This window comes from Eleginops maclovinus, chromosome 7, assembly GCF_036324505.1.
Source record: "Eleginops maclovinus isolate JMC-PN-2008 ecotype Puerto Natales chromosome 7, JC_Emac_rtc_rv5, whole genome shotgun sequence".
Classification (NCBI taxonomy): Eukaryota; Metazoa; Chordata; class Actinopteri; order Perciformes; family Eleginopidae; genus Eleginops; species Eleginops maclovinus.
Genome location: NC_086355.1, coordinates 22,521,263 through 22,545,707, shown reverse-complemented (window position 1 = coordinate 22,545,707; position 24,445 = coordinate 22,521,263). Strand labels below are relative to the sequence as shown.

Genomic DNA, 24,445 nt, shown 5'->3' with positions numbered 1-24,445 from the left:
GAGGGGGGCACCATCGGTACCTTTGAGTAGTATGCCTAAAAAGTGCCTCATATTTCTATAGTCTACTGAAATAATTTCGGCCTTATAATTATTATGACGATTTTTCATTAGGCTATTTTTGGTGGTGCCCCCTCGGCACTTGGTGCCCTACGCACAGCGCGTAATGCGCGTTATGGGAGCGGCGGCACTGGGTACAGGGTAAAATAGTAGCCTACTTTCACTTACCAAATGGTTTCTTGACATTGACACAGGCTAGAAGTTACTGTCGTTACTGCTATCATTCACACACTGACTTCATGTCGGCTGAACATTCTTATCCTCGCGTCGCACGCGCGCTTTGTGTTATTTTTTTCTTAGTTCTGCACACGTAAACGCAAAAAGCCGAAAGTGCACACAGGAAACCGAAAACAAAGCCCATGGATGTTAACCACAATCTGCAAAGCACGTTTCACAGAGGTTTAATGAGAGGTTTTTAATGTTTGATTCAGTTGGGCATTTTTGACGTTAAAAAGAAAAAAAAAAAAAAAAAACCTCGGATGAAATAAGCGAGGTCCGGACCTCCCTTACCTCTAATGTGGCTACGGCCATGAATGTGTGTAGATCAAAAATACACATGTACAACTTTTTGCTGTATTTGTATTTTATTTACATGTATGGGAAACGGAACACATTTGTGTGTGCATTGAAAATACAAGTGTGAATGCGTTTGCGGATCATGTGAATCGCTCCATGTGCATTCGTGAATTATGAGACTGATCTGACCCAATAGATTTGTGGTTCCTAAACGTTCCAACTTTGCAATAATACCACTTACATTTGATTGTGAAGTATCTAGGAGAGAAGACATTTTACGAACTGACTTGTTGCAACGATGGCATCCTATTACAGGACCACGTTCGAGTTCAGTGGGCTCTTTAGACCAGGGGCGTAGCCAGGACATTATTTCTGGGGGGGGCCAGCTCTGGCCAGTCTTTTATTTGGGGTGGCACTTGATTGTCAAAAACTACTATTTTAAAACTCACGCACTGCATCACTCAGAGCAGCAGTTTTTCTAACAGCTCATCTAGCCATAAACAATGGATTGAACCTTCTTATGGACACTAATGATGTCTTACTGTTACTGATAATCCCATGTTATTGGAATGGGTGCTTAGATAATGTGCGAGTGCGATGTGTCATGATTATGTGAGGGGGTTCAGGACTTTAACATGAGAAGGGGAAGCTTTTAGTGCAAATGACAGAAAGACACGATATGAATTGTCATTTTAGGCGATCATTTATTAAAGTAAACTGTAGCCTTTTAAGTGCAATATTCATTTTATTTGCGATAATAAACATATGTATATATAAAGAGTAAAAAATAAACGTCACACACACACATGTCCCATAAAACATAAAGAAAAACAAATATCAACAATGTGTAAAATGTACATTGAATTGTGTGTGTGTGTGTGTGTGTGTGTGTGTGTGTGTGTGTGTGTGTGTGTGTGTGTGTGTGAGAACATGTACATTGAACTGTTTCACTACAAACAGTGTGTGTGTGTGTGTGTGTGTGTGTGTGTGTGTGTGTGTGTGTGTGTGTGTGTGTGTGTGTGTGTGTGTGTGTGTGTGTGAGAGTGAGTGAGTGAGTGAGTGAGTGAGTGAGTGAGTGAGTGAGTGAGTGAGTGAGTGAGTGAGTGAGTGAGTGAGTGAGTGTAGGTAGATCCATGTAAATAATTTGACAATTGTCTTTTTTGTAATTCTTGAGAACATATCTGAGAGTGTCTGTCTGGGAAGCTGACCAGATAAGTCTAAATAGAACAGACATGTACTAACATTGCAATACCCATGTCACATAATACACTTTAGGAAAAACAAAAGAATGTTGGGGCTGTTAATGATGCAGAATTGGCAGGTATAACAGACAGATGCTGGTTACTTAGCTGTTAGTTTACAGCAGCTGTATTCTTCGGTTGTGATGATTTCTAGCAAATCGATCAACAAACTCATCTAAATTTAAAGACGCTGCCCTCCTGTGTTCTATGCTCAACACCCCTAGATCACTCAGCCTATCCTCTCCCATTGTAGTTCTCAGGTGTGTTTTGACAAGCTTCAAGCAGGAAAAACTGCGTTCACAAGCAGCTGTGCTGACAGGTATTGCCAATGCAATTTTACAAAGCCTGGAGAAAACATCAAAGACATCCTGGTATGGTTCAATAAAAGCTGCCAGCTCTACAATTGTAGGTGGTCTCTGCATCCCTTGCTTTATCTTACGATCTAAAACTCTTTTAATTTGGTAGAGCTCATGCTCAAGGTCCACAAGGTCACACCCATACAATTTGGCAAATGCAAAAAGGCTATCTTTGTCACAGAAGCTTCTGCTACTTGGATTTAAAGCTTGTATTCCACGCATTATGTCACAATCTGATTGGAGAATCTGTTCCTGAGCTCAATGAGCATCCGGTCCAATACCAGATTAAAGATTCCTGTCCTGTAATAATCTTTGCCATCGCCTGTTTCTTGTCTGCCCACAGTAGACAGAACATGGTATCCCTGTAGCTTTGAACTTAGTGTTCTCTTACGTTTTGGAGCAGTGTCTACAGAGACATCACATTGCTTTGCAAGCTCCAAAACAGTGTCCCACAAATCACCAAACACCTGCTGCTCACTACTGTAAGATTCAAAAGTACTAATAAGTGCCTCCACAAGATCCACTGCTTTGGCCAAATCAAGAGAGGAAGACTGGAGCATGTCTGACAGTAATTTTGCATCTCCCAGAAGTTTCTTAAATATGGCAAGAAACACAATGAACTGGAAATCAATCTGAGGCAAAAGGCCTCTGGCACCTACTGACCTCTCGCCACTGTTCTCATCACCCGGTTCCTCAAGAACTTTCACAACTGCTGGCAACCTATCCCACAAATTACGGCAAGCATAATATCTGGAGGCCCACCGTGTGTCACTCAACATTTGCAACTCTCTGGGTGCACCTGCATACATCTCCTGTTGCACCTGTAACCATTTGGGATGCACTGCCGATCCAGACATGTAGACGTACAGCTGTTTTAATAAGGAAAAGAAGCAATCAGCCTCTGGGATCCCTCTCACAGTGTCCACCAGCACCAGATTAAGGCAATGCGCATTACAGTGAACGTAGAAAGCCAGCTTCGCTACTTCCTTAATTCGGGCCTGCACACCACTGTGCTTGCCACTCATGACTGCAGCCCCGTCATAAGACTGCCCAACAAGGTTAGTCTTATATTCTAGACCATATTTGGACAAGAGGTGAATTATTTTTATTGTCAAGCTCTCCGCATCTAGCTTCTCTGCTACCTCGAATTCCAGAAAACTTTCAAGGATTTCACCATTGTAATAGTATCTCAAAACAAAAGACATTTGTTCCATTTTTTTTTGTCTTTAGTCTCATCCACAAGTATGCTAAAAGCACCACTTTCCTTGACTTCTTTGATTATTGATGTGCGCACCATCTCTGCTAAGCATGACAAAATCTCATTTTGTATGTCAGGACTTGTATATTTAGCATTCCTGGGACCATCCATCTTTTCAAAATCTTGTCGTCATGGTTTGCTATGATATTCAACATACCCAAAAAGTTCCCTTTCCTGCTTGAGGCCTCAGATTCACGATGCCCTCGCAGAGCAATGTTCTCGGTTGCACAATGAAGAACCACTTCAGCAAGAGTTTTGATGTACCCCCTGTTCTCTTCAACAGTTTTGTTGTACTCTTTATTTAATTGCCCCATTAGAGATCCCTGATTTTTTTCTGCAATTTGGTATTCTTTCCATGCTAGCATGGCATTCTTGTGATGCTCAGATCTACTATGTGCAGCATACCCTCCGTCTGTATAGGTAGCTTTCTTCCAGTTTTTGAAACCGGAACCTGAATTAAACGTAGACTCATGGCCAGGTAAGCTGAAATGCCTGCAGGCAAAGCAAAAGGTGGAGTCTTCACATATTGAGTACTCCAACCAGGGGTGAACTTCATACCACTCACCCTTGAAGCTCCTGCTTCTGTCTCCCTGGAGTGTCTTGGGGAAATTAACTTTAGGTTGAGCTGGAGCTTCACCCCTGGACTTGGAAATGTCTGTAAAACACCAAAGAATCCCATTAATATCAGCTTTTAACATAAATGCTATCCACTTCCAATTACATGTTGTTCTTTAGTTGTTTTTTAAGACTAAACATGCAATCATTAACATTTTACAGATTTAATAAATACATGTTTATTATATGGCCAGCCTTTAAATTATTGTTGTTTGCCATAACCCGACCGAACATGTCCCATTATTCAGCTACTGATAACCACTCACCTGGAGGGCAGACTTTGTAATTAAATTCTCTTCTCCTAGTATCAGTCTCCTCCTCCTGCTCTGTCTCTGTCAACTTGTCTGCTGAATATTCACTGCCACTTGCTTCCCTTTCTGTACTTGTCATGCTTTCGCAACTAGCTCCTTCTGTTTCCCTTTCTCTGTCTGCAACATTCTCTGTCGTGCTAGCTTGCTGGTCTCTGGTGCTGGCAAAAAAAGCGCTGATTTTTTCTGTCTCCCCCTGAGGCACTTATCCTTTTCATTGTGTCCTTTTTAAAGAAAAGTTTTACACAACATTAACTTTAGATTGCTTTTATTCCATTTCAAGTGTAAACTAGCGACAGTGCGTTATCTATGACTTAGTGACACCTGGGAATGGACTAAAGCTAACTAGCTAGCGATAGCTCGCTAGCCATAGATCATTTTACAAGTTTGCAAAAATAACAACAGCAGCCTTACTCAACTCACTCTGCCACAAATCCTTAATGTCGAGACATCATTACACATTTAATTGAGTGTGAAGATAACTAAATGATCTTATCATTTCAATGATCCTTTCAAGTATCACCAACTTACTCACCTGTTAGTTACAGTGGTATATCCAGCGCGTTCGTCTCCAGTGCTAGTCTCTCCACTGAAGCGCTGTCAGAATGCAGGCACGTTGGAGGGGGCGTGGCCCAACATGTTGCGAATATGGGGCTTGTAGCAGAAGTGACGAATGACAATATAAAACGACTTGATAAAAAAAAAATACTAATGCATTTATTTCAGCTTTATACCATTTCTGTTCATGAGGGTTTGTTGTATTTTTTTTTTTTTTTTCGTGCCGTGAGGTTGGGGGGGCCGGCAGGGTGGCCATACTCTGACCAATGGTGGCCGTGGCCCCCCCTGGCCACCACGTGGCCACGCCCCTGCTTTAGACCGACACGTTCTTTCACAAATGTTTGTAAAGGCAGACTGCATGGCTAGGTGCTTGATTGTATATCCCTGTGACAATCTGAATTCAATGATTAAGAGGAGTGTCCCAAGACTTTTGTCTATATAAGTGCTATATAAAGTAAACACTCCACAAGCCCCCCAGCAGGGGACAGCATCAGTGCATTAGAGACATTTCTTTTCAAACTGTCCCAGACCAAATCATTGACTTGAATAATATTGAGTTAATATATTTGTGTCTGCTGATAAATATTCAATAACCTCTAGTTTTCACTGACACCAACAACAAAACACATGAAAACACAAAGGAAATTGTGTGTGTGAGAGTTAATGTAATGTAGTATATTTACCAAAGTACTGTCAGTAAAAATGAAAGGTACTTGGACTTGTGTATTTTCACTTTATACTTTGAATTCAGTGCTTTTATTTTACAGATTTAGTGACAAACTACTTTGCAGATTTAGGTTATTAAAACAAACTAAAAAATCAACAAAAACTGATGATATTTTATTACAGGTAAAGCTACCATCAGTATATACAGGTATCAAAACAAACCCCTCCTTTACCAAGTGCTACTGTTCTGCCCTCACTAAAGAGTTCCCCTTCTTCAATTAGACAGACAGATGACTCCCATCACACACCGGTCAGATTTGGTAGATTTATTCAAACTGACAGCATGTAAAAGGTGTAAAACTAAAATGAAGAAAGAAAGAAAATACACAACCAGCATAAAATATGTAATAACTAAGATATCAGATACACATCCCCAAAGATAAGGCCTACAACAAGCCTAGAAAGTTACTACAGTGACTAGCTGGATATATGAAATCGCATGTCAAACATTAATTGCTCTTACTTCGCTGAAATTACAAAAATATGCAGAAATAAACACATCAAGTAATTACACTAACAATATCCTGCAAAGATACTCACAGACGATGCTCCTATAAAGTGAATTCAAAAGAGGATGGAATAAGATGTAGCTGCTGCTCACACTACCATGCCAAAACTGGTCTGATAAACAAAGCATTCCAGGTGACTTCCTGTAAGTGTCACATGACTATCATGAATTTCAATATGACTGCCCAAATGTTAAACCCAACCCCAAAGCAAAGACACCACCTAGTGGCAGGAGTAGGAAATGCACATTAATCACTTGTAAAATAAACCCAGTCCAGCACACTCCCCGCTTGGTATCTAAAAAGATGCCACCTTTAACAAGGGGAGCTAAGAACGGTAACTCTAATCAGTCTCTGGGGAGAGGAGTAGGACGACCTCTGAGACAGGTCGCAGAAAGGTCTTGCTTGACCCATCCCTCGCAGTCTTGATCTCCACCTTTCTTACCCTCCCGTCGGTGCCGGGGAAGGTCTTGACGATGACGCCCATGGGCCAGTCGTTTCTCTGCAACTGGTCGTTTTTCAGGAGGATGACGTCACCTTCTTTCAGATTGCGTTTCTCTTTTTCCCACTTCCTGCGTTTCTGCAGGGTGGGGAGGTACTCTGTCCTCCATCGATGCCAAAAGGTGTTGGCGAGGCTTTGGACCTGCCTCCACTGCTTGCCGTAGAGGTCCTTCTCGTCAAACTCACCCTTGGGAGGAGGAAGGGCACTGACCTTCTGTGTGAGAAGTGTCGCTGGTGTCAACAGGAATGGTGGTCCGCACAGCCATGAGGTGTGAGTTAGGCTGCCTGCTGGGACTGATCGTGAGCCGTGGTCTGCAGGGTTTTGGCTGGAGGGCACGTGCTTCCATTGTTTAGGGCTTGTTGACCTCCTGATGCGCTGCACCCTGTTGCTCACGTAGACGTAGAATCGTCTTGACTCATTGTGAATGTAGCCTAGGACCACCTTGCTGTCTGAGTAGAAGGTCACAGCGTCAAAGATGGTGTCCATCTCATCCACAATCACGTCTGCAATCTCTACAGCCAGGACCGCAGCGCACAGCTCGAGCCTTGGAATTGTCGTTTCTGGACGTGGAGCAAGCTTTGCCTTGCCAAACATGAAGCCAACCTCAACATTACTGCTTGCATCGGTTGTTCTCACGTAGGCGACAGCAGCTATAGCAATGGTGGAAGCGTCACAGAATACACACAGCTCCTTACTGCATGCTTGACGGAGAGAGATGGAGGTGTATTGGCGCGGAATCTTGAGCTGTTCAAGCTCCTTCAGAGAGTCCCTCCTCAGCTTCCATTCTCTGTACTTTTCCTCAGGGAGAGGGGCGTCCCAGTCGCATGACTCTGTGGTGAGCTCCCTCAGTATGGACCTTCCTTGAACGCTTACAGGGGCAGCGAAACCTAGTGGGTCGAACAGACTGTTAACAGTTGACAGGACCCCACGTCTTGTGTAAGGCTTCTCTGCATCAGCAACTTGGAAGGTGAATACGTCTTCCGAAACATCCCAGCTCACCCCTAAACTTCTCTGCATGGGAATGGGGTCTGTGCTGAGATCCAGATCTTTCATCCCCTTAGCCAGATCTTCAGGAGGGAAGGCTCTCATCACAGCCACCCTGTTCGACAAGATCTTGTGAAGCCGGAGGTTGGAGAGGGCCAGCATACCTTGAGTGTTGTGAAGAAGAGTGATGGCTTCCTGTTCTGAAGGGACAGACAGAAGGCCATCGTCAACATAGAAGTTTCTCTCAACGAACAGCCTCGCCTCTACGCCGTACTCCCTCTCTCCCTCTGCAGCAGCTCTTCGGAGCCCGTATGTGGCTACGGACGGTGACGGGCTATTTCCGAAGACATGTACGCACATCCTGTACTCAATGACGTCGTCATCCAGGTCATTATTGCGATGCCAGAGGAAGCGCAGAAAGTTCCGATGGTCCTCACGTAAGACAAAGCAATGGAACATCTGCTGGATGTCAGTCGTCACGGCCACTGGCTCCCTTCTGAAGCGCAGCAGTACCCCGAGCAAACTGTTGTTCATGTTTGGGCCTGTGAGGAGGACATCATTGAGGGACACCCCTTGGTGTTGTGCACTGGAGTCGAATACCACCCTCACCTGTCCAGGCTTCTGAGGGTGGTATACCCCAAAGAACGGTAGATACCAGCTCTCCTCATCTGGTGGTAAGGGTGGTGCCACTTCAGCATGTCCATTCTCGAAGAGCTTGCTCATGAACTCAGTGAAATGCTCTCTCCTCTCAGGGTGTTTCCTGAGTGTCTTGGTGACCATAGCGAGACGGGTCCTAGCCTGCTCACGGTTGTTTGGCAGACGCTGGCGTGGGCTTCGGAAGGGGAGTGGAGCCTGCCAGCTGTTGTCTTCACCCTGTTTCAGTTCCTTGTCCATAATCCTCAGGAAGGCAAGATCCTCCATAGAAGGTGCTGTCTTGTCGTCGTCCTTTGTGTGGCAGAAGATGGACTCCCCCATGAGTCGCGTTTTGTCACTTGGTAAGGACTGCCGCTCTGAGGCTGAAGGACTTTGGAACTGACAAGTGTGGTTGAGCTTTTCTTTGATTTCAATTTTGTTGAGGCAGGGACACAGAACGCTGGGACGCCCATTCTCATGAATGTAGGTTCTGTATGTGTTCACAGGTGAGGGTACGTGTGCACCGTTAATACACACATCCCCTACGATCACCCAGCCGAGGGCTAGCCGCTGGGCGAAAGGAGCGTGTGGGGGGCCATTGCGCTGTTCAAGGACCTTGTGGACCTGAATAATGTCTCTCCCTAAAAGAAGTAAGATCTCGGCCCTCGGGTCAAGGGGAGGTATCTTGGAGGTTAGGGATTTCAGGTGTGGATGGTACTTCACAGCAGCTGGCGTAGGAATCTCTGCCCTGTTATCAGGCAGTTGATCACACTCGATGAGTGTAGGCAGAGCTAGACTGGTCTTTTCATCAGCTGACTCCACTATGAACCCCCTTGCCCTGCGGCCTGCAGCCTCTGACACACCCGCACAGGTTTTGAGTGTGTAGGGAGAAGTGTTGTCAGCTATGCTGAACAGCTCAAAGAATGATGACCTGGCTAGTGACCTATTGCTCTGGTCATCTAGGATGGCGTATGCTCTTGTCTTCCTCTCGGGTTGGTTTTTAGGATACACATAGACGAGACAGATTTTGGCACAGGATTTGGTTGCCGCGCTGTCGCCACAGACCTCAGTGCAGATTGAGGTAGTGACTGAAGCCGGAGTAGATTCCTCTCCCTCCCCGCCATGCTCTTCAGAGGGGCCGCTAGCTGGCTTTGTTGTCCATGGTGCAGGGCCGGCATGAAGGGCTGCAATGTGCCTATCGCTGTTGCACTCAGAGCACTGGATGATAGCCTTGCAGTCCTTAGCTTGGTGGGAGGTTGAGGAACAACAACGGAAGCATATGCCATTCTCCTTAAGCAAGGCCTTACGTTCGTCCAGCAGTTTGGCTCGAAAGGCTCTACACTTAGGTAGGGGGTGGGGCTTTTTGTGTATGGGACACTCTTTCTTCGGGTTGTCTGAACCCTTGGTCTCATCACCCTTGGCAGGATTGTCAACCTCTGTTTTATGCACAGCTATAGGGGTTTTAGCTGATTTTGTTGGGAATTTCTCCCACTTAGGTGGCGTGTTGCTGGGCGTGTTGCTGGGCGCTGCAGCAGCGAAGCTTGGATCATTTCTCATCTTTGCTTCTGCACGAATGAAGTCGGCGAACACTGAGAAGGGTGGGAAGATGGTGTGGTGTCTTTCTTTATACCTTGTACCTTGCACCATCCACTTCTCCTGCAGGTTGAATGGCAATTTCTCCAGGATCGGATGAATGCCTCGCGCCGTGTCCAGATAAGCCAAACCAGGCAGGAACCCATCCTCCTTGCCTGCCTGTATCTCCAGGAGAAGATCACCTAGTTCACGTAGCCGCTTGGGTTCTTTATTGGAGAACTTGGGGAACCGTTCGAGCTTGTTAAAGAGTGCTGTCTCCATGGCCTCTGGCGATCCATAAACCTCCTCTAGTCTTCTCCAGACCATGCTGAGGGCCTCACCAGGGTAGTTGATTCGAACCGACCTCACTCTCCTTGCATGCTCTGCAGATTCCGGTCCAAGCCACTTAATCAGCAGGTCAAGTTCCTCACTAGGCTTCAGACCCAGATCTTCAGTAGCGTTAGAGAAGGCGGACCTCCAGGCCCAGTAGTTTTCGGGTTTGTCATTGAACTTCGTGAGTCCAGCTGTGAGTAGCTCACGGCGAGCTAAGAACCTTGCTAGCACTGATACATTAGAAGTGGATTCTCCTCCCCGTGGATAGCTGTAATCTGCTGTATCGTGTCTGGGTGTCCATTGGTTCCTTGGTTCAGATGCTGGTTGTGGTGCAATAAATTCACTTTCTCTTTTTGGTGTGAATTGCACTGGCGGCCGTTTTGAATGAGCAGCTGTTGCAGTTGGCATTGAGGCTGTCACAGATAAACGTTGCCTCTCACTTTGCCTAGGTAGCTCATGATGTCTCTGAGAATCATCATTAGAGTTGAGGTTAACAGCTGCTGAGGGAGTAAAATCAACCTTTTTATCCTGCTCTGGATCGTCTGTGCGCTCATTAGATTTCCCATAGGCATACTGTTCTTGAACATATTTCTCTGTTCTCTCAACTGAATGATAGGATGAGCCTTGGTATTCATCATGAACAGTGAGCTCCCCTAAAGCTGCCAGATCCACTGCCGATTCCAATACATTAGCTTCAGCAAAAGCGGCGTCGGCATCCTTCTCTTGCTGTATGGCTTCCAATATGGCATCAAGACGTGTCTCCTCCACTTTCAGCTGAGCCTTTTTTACTTTAACATCAATCTCCCTTTGTGCATGTAACGTTCTCGCCCGTGCACCTTCTGCCTTTGCGCGTGCTTCCAATGCAGCCTGCAAGCTAGCTGAAGATCTCACAGAGCGCTTTGATAATTTTGATGTGCGTGAGCACTCTGACCTTGTTTCATAGTTCTTTTCTTCTCTTAATGACATCTTGATACTGGTAGATGCAGAACAGGCTGGATATCTTACTCACTGCGGTAGAAATCACTGTTGAGTCCGTCTTTTTACTGTTCTGCCCTCACTAAAGAGTTCCCCTTCTTCAATTAGACAGACAGATGACTCCCATCACACACCGGTCAGATTTGGTAGATTTATTCAAACTGACAGCATGTAAAAGGTGTAAAACTAAAATGAAGAAAGAAAGAAAATACACAATCAGCATAAAATATGTAATAACTAAGATATCAGATACACATCCCCAAAGATAAGGCCTACAACAAGCCTAGAAAGTTACTACAGTGACTAGCTGGATATATGAAATCGCATGTCAAACATTAATTGCTCTTACTTCGCTGAAATTACAAAAATATGCAGAAATAAACACATCAAGTAATTACACTAACAATATCCTGCAAAGATACTCACAGACGATGCTCCTATAAAGTGAATTCAAAAGAGGATGGAATAAGATGTAGCTGCTGCTCACACTACCATGCCAAAACTGGTCTGATAAACAAAGCATTCCAGGTGACTTCCTGTAAGTGTCACATGACTATCATGAATTTCAATATGACTGCCCAAATGTTAAACCCAACCCCAAAGCAAAGACACCACCTAGTGGCAGGAGTAGGAAATGCACATTAATCACTTGTAAAATAAACCCAGTCCAGCACAGCTACTTTGAAGTAATGAACACAATAATGCATCAACTATTATAATGAAAATTAAATAAATATACATTTAAAACAATTAAGAATGAATATATATATAATCCTAAAATGGGTCAATTTTTAAAATAAATATTTCTGGTATTTTAAACAAATGAATGCAATACTTTTGTACTTTTAACTGGAGTAACATTTTGAATGGAGGTCCTTTAATTGTAAGTGACTATATTTACACTGTAGTATTGCTTATTTACTTAAGTTAAAGTAGCAATACTACAATGCTGTCTTGTCAGACTCTGCTGTACCTGTGTGTGTCTACAGTGTGTTTGTGTACTCAGTCCTCAGTGCTGTATTTAAACTGTTAATCAGGTAGAAGTACAAAAGTATTTGCATCAAAGTATACTTAAAGTACTCATTATGCAGATTGGCCCATTTCAGAATTATATCTATTATATGTTTTGGTTATACTTACTGATGTTTTGATGTATTTATAAAGATGGTAAAAGTGGAACTAATTTCAACTAATTGTGACTTTAATCCAGGTGTATCTAAAGTATTTTTAACTGTTGATCATATTGTTTATCATTCATCTAAAAGTACAATATTTACTTACAAAGTAGAATGAAATGTAAATACTCAACTAAAATTTAGTATTTACATTTCAGTACCCCAAACTGCAACTTGAGTACAGTACTTAGTTACTCAAAGGAGAACTGTAGAGCATTGCATCACAACTAATTTGTGTGATATACAGCTTTTGGGGGTGTTCAGCACTCCCAGTTCAAACCTGTATCTCAAACCGGATACATTCACCATTGCTGTAAGTTAATACACATTCCTCTCTTGATGGATTTTTTCTCATACAATAATATAAAGTCCAAAAATCCATTTTACAATGCTTGAAACCACATAACACACATAACATGTTGTTTCCCACATACACTGTGGTTTCTTTATTGTCACAAAATACAAAAACAAATGTTCATCTGGATACAACAATATCATTATTTTGGACCACATTGAAGATGTAAACAAACTTGTAAACACGTCTGACAAACCACAACATTTATGTGTGCATTTTATTCAAACTTCTCAATCACACATACGCCGATGCAATGAGAGACTGATGATCCATATTCTGAGTCTTTCCTATTTATGACTTAAGAAAAGCTCCCTTTTCCCCCTTGGAATCAAGTAAATGTTTTGTCAGGTTCATATTTCTTGAATATGTTTTTCAAATCTGTGAATTGGTGAAAAACAAACATTTTGGTGGGTGATTACATTTTTGGCAATGTTTGTTGTTGTAATACTCATTGCGGCCACAAGAGGCTGAATGATGGCACAACAAGTTGGTTATCAATAGGAATGAAGGCATTCATTAATTACTTTAGAAAACGTTGTTTTTGCTAATCCTTTTTCCCACATATTCTTATGTCATAAACACAGGAGAGAAAAACTCCTTAGATGAGGCTTAGAAAATGTATCACATGTTTATTGTCATTTGCTTCTAAGGGCTTCCATACGCCCGGGGAGGAAAAAAGAACAGACACGTTCTCAATGTTTTCCCTATCTTTGGCTCCATGGCATCGCGATCTTTCACAGTCACAACTTTGTGCAAATTTGTGGGTTTATCTCCTGCAAATTGAATTACCAAGACACAATTTAGAGAAATAAAACACTTAAGATGATCCAATGTAGTGGTTTTCATCAATGCCTTTCCAGGTGTTGGACATTGTCTTGCATAGTTAAATAATTAGTATTAAAAATGTAGTGGCTAATATCTGGCTTGGAAATACGTTTACGGACTTAGAGAGGATGGAAAGTACATATAGGGAACTCCAAATACCTCATCATGGTTACTTCCTGTTTTCTTTTAAAACAAAATGTGCATTAAACGGACCACAATATAAAATGGCCATTGAAAGTAAAAAACAAAACAATCTTTAAGATTTTAAAGTCGTAATTATGTGTAAAAAAAAAAACTGGAATGATAAGATTAAAGATTAAAATCACAAGAAATAAACGTGGGAATTATTATTTTATTTTTTTAACCTAGAATGGCCTTTGATACCGTTGCATCACGGTAAGAATATGTGAACGTGGCTTTTATCCCTGAACCACTCGTGTTTTCTCTCTAATTACATAAACTAAACTGCTCCCGACTCTAGAGCTCATCGTGTCCATAAATGTTATACTCCTTGGCACTGATGTGGCCGTTGCTGTCCTGGTCACTCTTGCGGAATATATCTGCCATAATCTTCTCATAGAAAGCCTCATCGCGAGGCTTCCCACCCTTTTCATACTCCAGCTTCAAGTAATGCTTTACCTGAAAATAAAAAGGAATCCTTCAGTATGAATAACAGACATTTATTGTACTATTACAACACTGCTTTTACATATACCAGCCCTGTTATGATCTAAAGCAACATTTCATATGGGTGATGAATAAAACTGTAAATGGTATTGATAGCAGGTCGTCAGGTTCTTCTTCGATGTGCAATAAACAACCCCGGTAACAACATGGCTGTTGTTGGATGTAAAGGATATTATTTCTACGCAGGCTATTATAATGTTGATAAAGTCCATTCTGTTCATCGAGGTACATACAGTGGGGCAAAAAAGTATTTAGTAAGCCACCAATTGTGCAAGTTCTCCCATTTAAAAAGATGAGAGAGGCCTGTAATTTTCATCATAGGTACACTTCAACTATGAGAGACAGAATGGGGAAACAATCCAGGAAATCACATTGTAGGATTTTTAATGAATTAATTGGTAAATTCCTCGGTAAAATAAGTATTTGGTCACCTACAAACAAGCAAGATGTCTGGCTCTCACAGACCTGTAACTTCTTCTTTAAGAGGCTCCTCTGTCCTCCACTCGTTACCTGTATTAATGGCACCTTTTTGAACTCGTTATCAGTATAAAAGACACCTGTCCACAACCTCAAACAGTCATACTCCAAACTCCACTATGGCCAAGACCAAAGAGCTGTCAAAGGAGACCAGAGACAAAATTGTAGACCTGCACCAGGCTGGGAAAACTGAATATGCAATAGGTAAGCAGCTTGGTGTGAAGAAATCAACTGTGGGAGCAATTATTAGAAAATGGAAGGCATACAAGACCACTGCTAATCTCCCTCGATCTGGGGCTCCATGCAAGATCTCACCCCGTGGGGTCAAAATGATCACAAGAACGGTGAGCAAAAATCCCAGAACCACACGGGGGGACCTAGTGAATGACCTGCAGAGAGCTGGGACCAAAGTAACAGAGGCTACCATCAGTAACACACTACGCCGCCAGGGACCTAAATCCTGCAGTTCCAGACGTGTCCCCCTGCTTAAGCCAGTACATGTCCAGGCCCGTCTGAAGTTTGCTAGAGGGCATTTGGATGATCCAGAAGAGGATTGGGAGAATGTCATATGGTCAGATGAAACCAAAATAGAACTTTTTGGTCAAAACTCAACTCGTCGTGTTTGGAGGAGAAAGAATGCAGAGTTGCATCCAAAGAACACCATACCTACTGTGAAGCATGGGGGTGGAAACATCATGCTTTGGGGCTGTTTCTCTGCAAAGGGACCAGGACGACTGATCTGTGTAAAGGAAAGAATGAATGGGGCTATGTATCGTGAGATTTTGAGTGAAAACCTCCTTCCATCAGCAAGGGCACTGAAGATGAAGCGTGGCTGGGTCTTTCAGCATGACAATGATCCCAAACACACCGCCAGGGCAACGAAGGAGTGGCTTCGTAAGAAGCATTTCAAGGTCCTGGAGTGGCCTAGCCAGTCTCCAGATCTCAACCCCAGAGAAAATCTTTGGAGGGAGTTGAAAGTCGGTGTTGCCCAGCGACAGCCCCAAAACATCACTGCTTTAGAGGAGATCTGCATGGAGGAATGGGCCAAAATACCAGCAACAGTGTGTGAAAACCTTGTGAAGACTTACAGAAAACGTTTGACCTCTGTCATTGCCAACAAAGGGTATATAACAAAGTATTGAGATGAACTTTTGTTATTGACCAAATACTTATTTTCCACAATCATTTGAAAATAAATTCATTAAAAATCCTACAATGTGATTTCCTGGATTTTTTGTTCTCATTCTGTCTCTCATAGTTGAAGTGTACCTATGATAAAAATTACAGGCCTCTCTCATCTTTTTAAATGGGAGAACTTGCACAATTGGTGGCTGACTAAACTTTTTTGCCCCACTGTATATACTGATCTCTAAACAATGATTTTCTGGGGAATTTACATTGCAATTTATTTAACTTTTACAATGATGTAGTAGAGAGCAAATGCAGTCAATAAATGAAAGGTATTTATGGCCTTACAATAATCAATGGATTTTTTATTGATGTTAGATAATAAGAAGCCAACCTTGCCTTTATTATTTATTATTTCATAACCTGTTTGGGAAGCCTGTTTATAAATATATTTTTTTAACTGCACATTCTTACTTTAACTTTTAATATTTGTTTAAAATCTTTTATTCGTTTTTTTTTGTAAAGGTCCTTTACTTTTATACTCTCTATCACCACTATAATACAGGTCTCAGATATATAGAGAACATGTCTCTGATTGGCTGAACCACCAAACAGATCATTGTAGCATCTCATAACCCCCTCTGTTTCAGCCCTGTGCCAGACAGGCTGACTCTGTGCCTGTAGCATTAAATGCTTATGAGCTGCTGCTGGCCACGCCCTTCTGCAGAAGTGACTGGTTTAAAAAACACAATGGTGCTCTAGGAGGAGATTCAGGTGATAAGGTGTGGGGGGGGGGGGTATATAAGACATTAAAAGACATTAAAAAGTGGATTTTGCACAACAGGTGACCTTTAAATCTTTTAAAATGTTTATTTCCCCCAGGATAACTGAAGTATTCTGACTCTCCTTTGAAAAATAAATGTGGCATCTACTGTATTTCAGATGAGGGCACACCATGAAAGGAGAACATTTTATAGATGAATCTGGTCACAAGCTGGTTATTACCCAGACTGTGGTTGGTTATTAGCAACTTTTCTGTCTGAGCTTCTTCTGTGGGATAATCACAGCTTGTAAATTATAGTCACCTCTTCCTTTGTGAGACTTCTATCTTTGTCCAGGTCCATCATTTTGAAGGCCTCCATGCTGCGGGGTCCCCTGGACACAGAGTACATCTCCACCTCAAAGACCACCGTAGCATTGGGCGGCACCGGGTCTATTTGATCAGGAGGAGGAAACAGCATATGGAGAATTAAGAAGCAGGTATGAAGCCATCATTATCGCTCATAATAACTGATTATCATGGGGTGGGATTGGGAATTTCAGGAAGAATGGGAGCCGGTGGTTCTGTACATGTTCAGACTTTGTGATGAATTGAACAGAAAAGATATTACCTAAATAAATGATGAATGGATAACGTCGTATTGATTTGGTTCAAAGAGTTAAAGTCTACAAAATGTAAAGAACCATAAGAGATCCAGGAAGAGAAGAACATAATGTAACTAGAGCAACATGCAGTTAAAGCTGTTATTATTTACTAAGAAAAAAAGATGAACATGTAGCCCCCCCCCACACACACACACACACACAGCCATTCTCAGCCTTGGATAGGTTTACATGCAAAATGATGCAGGGACATTGAAAACAACTCGGCAAACATTTTTTTCCATAGCCAAAAAGTGAAATCACATGATGGTAGAACCCCAGAAAGCAGAAGCAGATTAAACCAGAGTGCATTTATGAATACTAACATTGAGAAGCTTTGTAGGAAACAAAACTAGGTAAAACAATGATAAGCTGTTGTGATGCATGCGAGACAGAGTGAGAGGAAGAAGAGACCTTTAAACCTTGGTGCATGCTTACAGTAACATGCCATGTGGGGATGAGTAGCAAACACTGTGAGGGAGGTGATGCACTTTCAACTAAAGAGCTGTAAAAAAAAACACAAGACAGGATGAAAGCAGCTCGTCCAGCACACAAATATAACCAGTGAGCAGTTTGAAGGACTGCGTTGGCACTATATTGATTTATTTATTAGTAGAACATTTATTATCTGTTTATTGTAAATGTAACTTTTAATTTAGTGTAATTCAGGTTAATTGTATTGTCGAGCAAATTGAGAAAAACGTCTGTCATAAAAAATTGAAGAAAATGACGGTCGAAAGAAGTGAATAAATCGACAAGGACGAAAAAAGACTACAAAGTTCGATCCTGTCAACAAAAGTGAACAAAACGACGGTCGAAAAAAGTGATTTATTTTGAAGGCAGTTTTGGGCACTGGGTGATGATGTTTATACTGGAGACAGGTGGGGGTGGTTTTGGCGCACCAGTGTTCACTTATGTGAAAAAAGCATGCCCTAGGATAGGCTACATGACAAGAAAGGTGAAACCATAGTTAAATGTACTTTTGTTGAGTAGAATTGAAGGTACTAAAAGGGTATTCTTGCCTGGACTTGGATCATTTTGTCTGCGGTAAGGTTAAAAATGTTAACACAGTGATAAAGTTCCACTCACTCTTTTATATCTTAGATTTTGTTCTCTGCCACAGACTGTATGAGTAGGATTTATTCTGTTTACTCAGTGATCAGTTGAACAGACATAGAACAGATGATCCATCTCTGAGAACATGTGGACAAGATCAATGTTCATAATACATTTTCTTTATGAATTAGTTTAATGTGACTTTTTGGTGCTTGATAAAACAGGTTTAAAGCGGTGGAAAAGTAACCTTTCCAATGCAGGACTTTTACTTGTATCAGAGTATTTTTACAGTAAAAGATCTGAACAGTCCTTCCATTACTGCTGATTTCACACGTGATGATCAGTTTATACTGTGTATAACACTGTATATGATGACACTGTGAAAAACAGTTGTATCTTCTGTGGCTCTGTATTAGCTTTTTCAAGTATTCTGGGAAAATAACCTTGATGATACACATACGTCATCAGGGTTATCTCAGACTGGCCTCAGATATGACAGATTTCTAACAAATGTTTCACGTCACAAACGGGCTCGGCCTGTGGAGTTTGAAATACCTAGATTTCCACGAGGCAGGGAGTGTCTTATGAGAAAATGCTATAAGTGATGTCATTAATATAGAGTTTTCAATATATTATATACACACGTAATACACAATATACACACCATTTCTAACTAATTCAAATTATTTCAAAACTCCAACAGCAAGCTAACACACAGATGGCTGCAGGGCCTACATGCAATTATTCTATAGTAATTCATTATTTGCATATTGTTTTTTATTTAAACTTTTTTTTCACAATACATAGAGGCTTTTGCACATGTTCAACACCTCAAGAAGAATATTGTCGTTAAATTAAACAAGTTTTATTTATAAGTTTTGATTCAGTCATTATGGTGTTCTCTGCTTCTAGCCAAAAAAAAGCTGACATGTATAGCTTTAAAAAAAAATATATATATATATATATATATATATATATGTGCAGGGGACTAGAAGAAGAAGAAGAAGAAGAAGAAGAAGAAGAAGAAGAAGAAGAAGAAGAAGAAGAAGACATACTTTATTAATCCCTTACAGGGAAATTGCTTAAATCCCCTGCACATGTATACAGTGCATACAGTATTTTTATGTAATTTTGTGTAGATCTACGGTTAAGCGTTGGTTTACAAAAACCCTCTGCTGATACTTGGTTTATTCAGTGCTGCATTTACTCACCTTTGCCTTTCTCTCCAAAGGCCAGACCGGGGGGAACAGTTATTTTTCGTTTCTCTCCAGGACACATATCTTCCATCCCTAGGTCCAGGCCCTTAATTATGTGTCCCACACCCAGGACAAACCATTGGGGGTGCCCGGTTTTGTCTGACCGACTAAAGGAGAAAAAGCACAAAAGGAGACATCATCCTGTCAATCAATCAGCCTTCACATCAATCCAATGTGCCTGAACAGATTTTCATATAGGTTGGGAATATGACCATGACGTTTTGTAAGCAAGTAAGATTAAGCCCCCTCTCCCTACCCTAATCCTTTTCATACTGTCCCTAAACACTCAATGGATCCAGGCTAGGACTGCTTGATACCTTAGTGCAGGACTACACAATTAACAATGAAGTAAATGGCATACAATTGTACAATACTTATAAAAGAGATCCAGCTTAGTGTATGCAATGTGAAACATGTATGGAGCAATTACCACCCCCTTTAGATAATTGGAAGCTACATGTAAAAGTATATAATATATTAATAAAGTTCCTGTTAATGTGCACATTGACTTTCAAAGCTTCCAATAGGTTTGTATAGATATGATCTATCAAGTGCAGAGTTTTCCTACAACCACCAACCTGCAGTAGAACTGAGAGCCATCTTTGGCGAGGAAGCCATCGTAGTGGACGTTTATTAGATCTCCCCTTTTGCTCTTCTGAGTGCACTCCTCGGGTTTATACACTACTTCTATCTTCACCTCTCCGTCCAGCTCAGCTGCTGAGGCCCAAACACACCAAAGAGAGAGCTGAGCAGAGACAAAGAGGCACAGTGTGCAGCTTACGAACCTCCACATCATGCCGCTGTCTTTGTATTCGTGGCAACTTGTGGAAGTGCTGCTTGAACACAAAGTGGGACGTGGAGAGCTGATGCACACTTTGTGGGAGTTTCCTGCCCTGATATTTGACTGGCAGGGATTTAGGCTTCCTGGCTCGGTAAATCCCGCCTCATTCACTGTAACTGGCCCAGGCCCAATTCCGGACCAACAGTCTGTATGGCCGGGCCCTCCTTTAGCTTTCTCTCAATGGGCTAGAGAGGCTGGCTGGGTGCGTTACACCACCTTTTTGTACACTCTGCCTGATAGACTGTACTGAGGGCCTTAAAACACAAGCCTCTCAATATTATTCCCACAAACTGCATTTTGTATAAATGATTGTTTAATGGACCAGAAAATGGATAGTAATCACTATAAGATCTTTTTCTTTGGGGAGACCTTTGCAGTCAGGGATCAAATCTCGTAACAATATTATGAGAAAAAAAGTAAAGAAAAAAAAGATTTTATTATAGAATATACAAATTGACATGAAGAGACAATTTAATATCTGTCTGTTTTATAATGTTCTGTCTGGTGGTATTTCTATTTGAATACTTTTGTCTGTATATGGAATATATCAAACGTTATTTTGTCAGGGATGTTTGCCCATATGCAATTTATTGTATGCTTCTTTATAGTGTCTTCAAAAGACATATCTGTGAGTAGAGCGAATTGAACCAAAGAAGCTACAGGAGACTGACATCGTCTAATGCTGCAAGTATTTTGGAGCTTGTCTAAGGAGAATGCAGGATGAGCAATGCAGGTGAATTACAGAGATCACCATCTATTCTACAGGTCTGGATTTATTTTGATATACTAATCTTACTCAGGATGCACTATGACTCAGCCCCCACATATCCTCAGGTCACAGACAAAAACATTGGACACAACTGCATTAAATAGGAACTGCACATTATCTTAACTTTTAAGAGATAACAGCTACAAGTCAGTCCTGGAGAGTGTGTGTGTGTGTGCCTCACTGCCGTAACATTAGTAAAACAAGCTGCCATAGTGAGCCACTGTGCTGTGTTGCCTTATTATCTAAGGGGAATACAATAAGAATCCTGTTGCTTGAACAAGGGGAGCAGATCAATAATTCCCTTAACATTTTCATGACGTTTATAATCGGAGGGAAATGTGCAAAGCGATTCAATCACTCTACTGTAGAAAAGGATAGACACGAGGAGACTCCAATACCGAGCGTGAAAGGGTGATTTATTATCTCAGGGCGCAGCATCGTCTTATTTCAACCAATAGGAGCGAATGGGGCGTGAACGTGCATCAGTATTTATTTTTGGACGCCGGTGTTTCTGAGTCATCCCCCCTCAGACAGTCGGCGTGGAGATATTTCTCAACGAATGCTCAGTTGCGACCGGATATATTAGGAACCACGACTTTCTCTGTAATTGTCTGCCAGGATTGAAATGTTACATTTCAGGTGTTCGACAGTGCTGAAGGAGTTGTTTGAAGTCACCCTCAAGCGTCCCCTGCCCGGCTCCAGACAGAAGAGCTGGTTACCGACCCGCTGCTCCGGCACCGCCTCGGTTGATGCCAGAGCAGCCTCTTCTCGTCTGAAGGTCCTCTATGCGGTTCCTCACCGCCCGGTGCTGCGCACCGCGCCCTGCGCCGCCCCGTTCCGCTCATACTGCACGAAAACTGAAGGTGCCGTAGAGCCGGACGAACAGCTAAAGAAGGATGGTGTCAGCAGAGAAGCAGCAATTGACAAGTAGGTTTCAAGTACTTCTTTGCTGAAAAAAAGTGTCTGACACCATGGTAGCGTTTATGGCGATGCGTGACGCAGAAAGGCTCGAGCGGATGTTAACTCACAAACGATGTATAAAAAACCGTTTAATTAGACCCTAAGAACGTGCTAACTAAAACGTAAGATAAAGGCGTTGAGTTCATACAGAGCAAGACAAATAACCCTCCACGCGTGTATGTATTATAGCCAGCTAACAGTAATGGCCTCACGGAAGCAGCTTTCGAGCCATGTGAGACTTGAATACCGGTGCTTTGTGCCAAGCAGCTATATAAATACGCCTCCTTTTTAAATACCGACACTGCAACTTAGACTAAAGTTAATTAGCTTTTATTTGTCCTTGACCCGCTTGTGTTTAACGTTGGGTTAGTTATCTGCTCCTGTGAAGATAACACGCAGCACTGTACGGCAGGCTTTGAAACTGAAACGGCATTAGCTCTGTTACAGTCTGAGATGGAGTGGGGATAAGAAAATCCACATTCTAGTACATTCTAGAAAACACTCTTATAAACCGTATGCAACAACACAACAACGACCTTCACATGTAAACTATGACTTTAAAAGTACATGTATTGCGACTTAACCTCCTACGAATATACATTAACATAGATTACTTTGCTTGTTTATAATGACTCCTGGCTGTGTAAACCGGTGTGGTAGCTTCTGGTTATTTATGCTGTGAACTCGTACTGTGAGTGAAGTGGGAGCTGGCTGGCTCCAAACTGACAGTATCCACATCTGTGCTGCACATCATGACTGTGGGCTGTTAGAAAGTGGAAAACTGAGTGACTCTAACTGCTTCATGTGAAAGTAATGCATACAAAACATAAATACATGTATGGTTGACATTTCTCAATTCTAAGTAGTTTCCAGGTAGTTTTCCTATCAAACTGCATGCAAACCATTTGTGAATATTTGCAGTTCTTATCCCCCTAACCCTATTTTGTTGTATTTATTGTCTGGAGAAGCACTGTCACTTGTGTTCGTACTGTAGGCATAATTCCTAAGACCGCTTGTGAATCCTGTGTCTAAACAGTACTCTTTTTCTAGTCTTTGTGATCCTGTCTGACTGTTAATCAGTTATTTTAGTCCTAACTGCATTTGCCCTTTGTAATTACAGATTAACAGTTAAGTATGTAAGATAATTATTAAGCTTAAAGCTATTTCTAAGGAATAAACAATGACTGATATTAAGAGCAACGCTTTTAAGAATATACATCATATCTAAAAAATACAAGGATTATCATCGTGTATCTATTTCTCATACAACAACACAAGTTTTCATGGTATTTACAAAGCTGTATGGTTGAACAGTGAGCTGCACTCACCCATGACACGACTGTAAAACTTGTTCTCAGCTCAAAGCCCATTACTGTTGATTATAAAGTCAGCTTTCCATGTTGTAGCGACTTCAGGAACAAACAAAGTGGCTGAGGGGCTGAGGTATGGCCTGGTTGCCTTAGTCAGACACGCTATCAAAAAATAATGCTGAAATCCCCAAATACGTGAAACAAAATCTTACTGTAAATCAATTTATCATAACGTGCACAAACAGCAGTGTCTCAGTCAGTAGGGGCTTGGACTGGGAATCGTAGGGTCGCCGGTTCAAGTCCCCGAACAGACTTGAAATATGGAAAGTGGACTGCTACTTGGAGAGGTCCCAGTTCACCACCTAAGCCCTGCTGTGGTGCCCTTGAGCAAGGCACCGGACACCTCCAATCCCCCCTCCCCATTGCTCCCCGGGCGCTGCACGATAGCTGCCCACTGCTCCTAGTACTAGGATGGATTAAATGCAGAGGACCAATTTCACTGTGTGCTCTGCTGTGTGCATGTGTGTGACAATAAAGAGGGTTTCATCCTCCGATTCTATATATTTGCAGAATAATCCAGCTATGATAAGGTTTTGGTCAAAATAAAGTGACCCTCTCACCCTCTCTTCCACACACATCTCACACAGGTGAACAGCTTACCCATGTGACCCAACTACGGCTGTCACTTTACGTTCGAGAATCGACTGTACAATCGATTGGACCGACCAACACACGTTTAGAAAACGAAAAGAGGGAATCGATTTTTACCAAATAACTTATTTTTAACGAATTAAAGAAATAAAAAATATTTAATTTCATTATGATTATTATTAACATAACTCACAAACAAGCAGAAAAGAAAATAATTCCGAAAGTGCAGTAGGCATTGCGAGGGCTAAAAAGTAAATCCCCACCAATTTACGCACCGGAAACAGTCTGATAGTGTCAATCGGCTGCCACGGCTTAGTGTTTTGCCAAGAAATGGAGGGCAACGGCGATCAACCTGCGCGACATGAGAGACGAGTGATAACCCCTTATCACATG

The 24,445-nt window shown here is 42.0% G+C and overlaps 3 protein-coding genes across 4 annotated transcripts in view; 1 reads left to right on the top strand and 2 right to left on the bottom strand.

Moving 5' to 3' along the window:
* Positions 1-5,817: 5,817 nt before the first annotated feature.
* Positions 5,818-10,604, bottom strand: LOC134866887 (uncharacterized). The gene is made up of 2 exons (XM_063887081.1): positions 6,176-10,604; positions 5,818-5,935 (listed from the first exon to the last, which is right to left on the bottom strand). Exon 1 carries the CDS (start codon positions 10,571-10,573, stop codon positions 6,485-6,487), a length of 4,089 nt encoding a protein of 1,362 aa, XP_063743151.1. The 5' UTR covers positions 10,574-10,604; the 3' UTR covers positions 5,818-5,935; positions 6,176-6,484.
* A 2,128-nt stretch (positions 10,605-12,732) lies between these two features.
* Positions 12,733-20,332, bottom strand: fkbp7 (FKBP prolyl isomerase 7). Its single transcript, XM_063887126.1, has 4 exons — positions 20,100-20,332; positions 19,477-19,628; positions 16,873-17,000; positions 12,733-14,134 (listed from the first exon to the last, which is right to left on the bottom strand). The coding sequence occupies exons 1-4, from the start codon at positions 20,315-20,317 to the stop codon at positions 13,973-13,975; spliced, it is 660 nt and encodes a 219-aa protein (XP_063743196.1). The 5' UTR covers positions 20,318-20,332; the 3' UTR covers positions 12,733-13,972.
* A 1,330-nt stretch (positions 20,333-21,662) lies between these two features.
* glsb (glutaminase b) overlaps positions 21,663-24,445 on the top strand; it is a 37,751-nt gene continuing 34,968 nt past the window's right edge. For both annotated transcript variants that reach the window (XM_063888019.1, XM_063888021.1), the window contains exon 1: positions 21,663-22,058. In XM_063888019.1, coding sequence (XP_063744089.1) covers positions 21,757-22,058 — 302 coding nt within the window. In that variant the 5' untranslated portion in view covers positions 21,663-21,756. The remainder of the gene's footprint in view (positions 22,059-24,445) is intronic.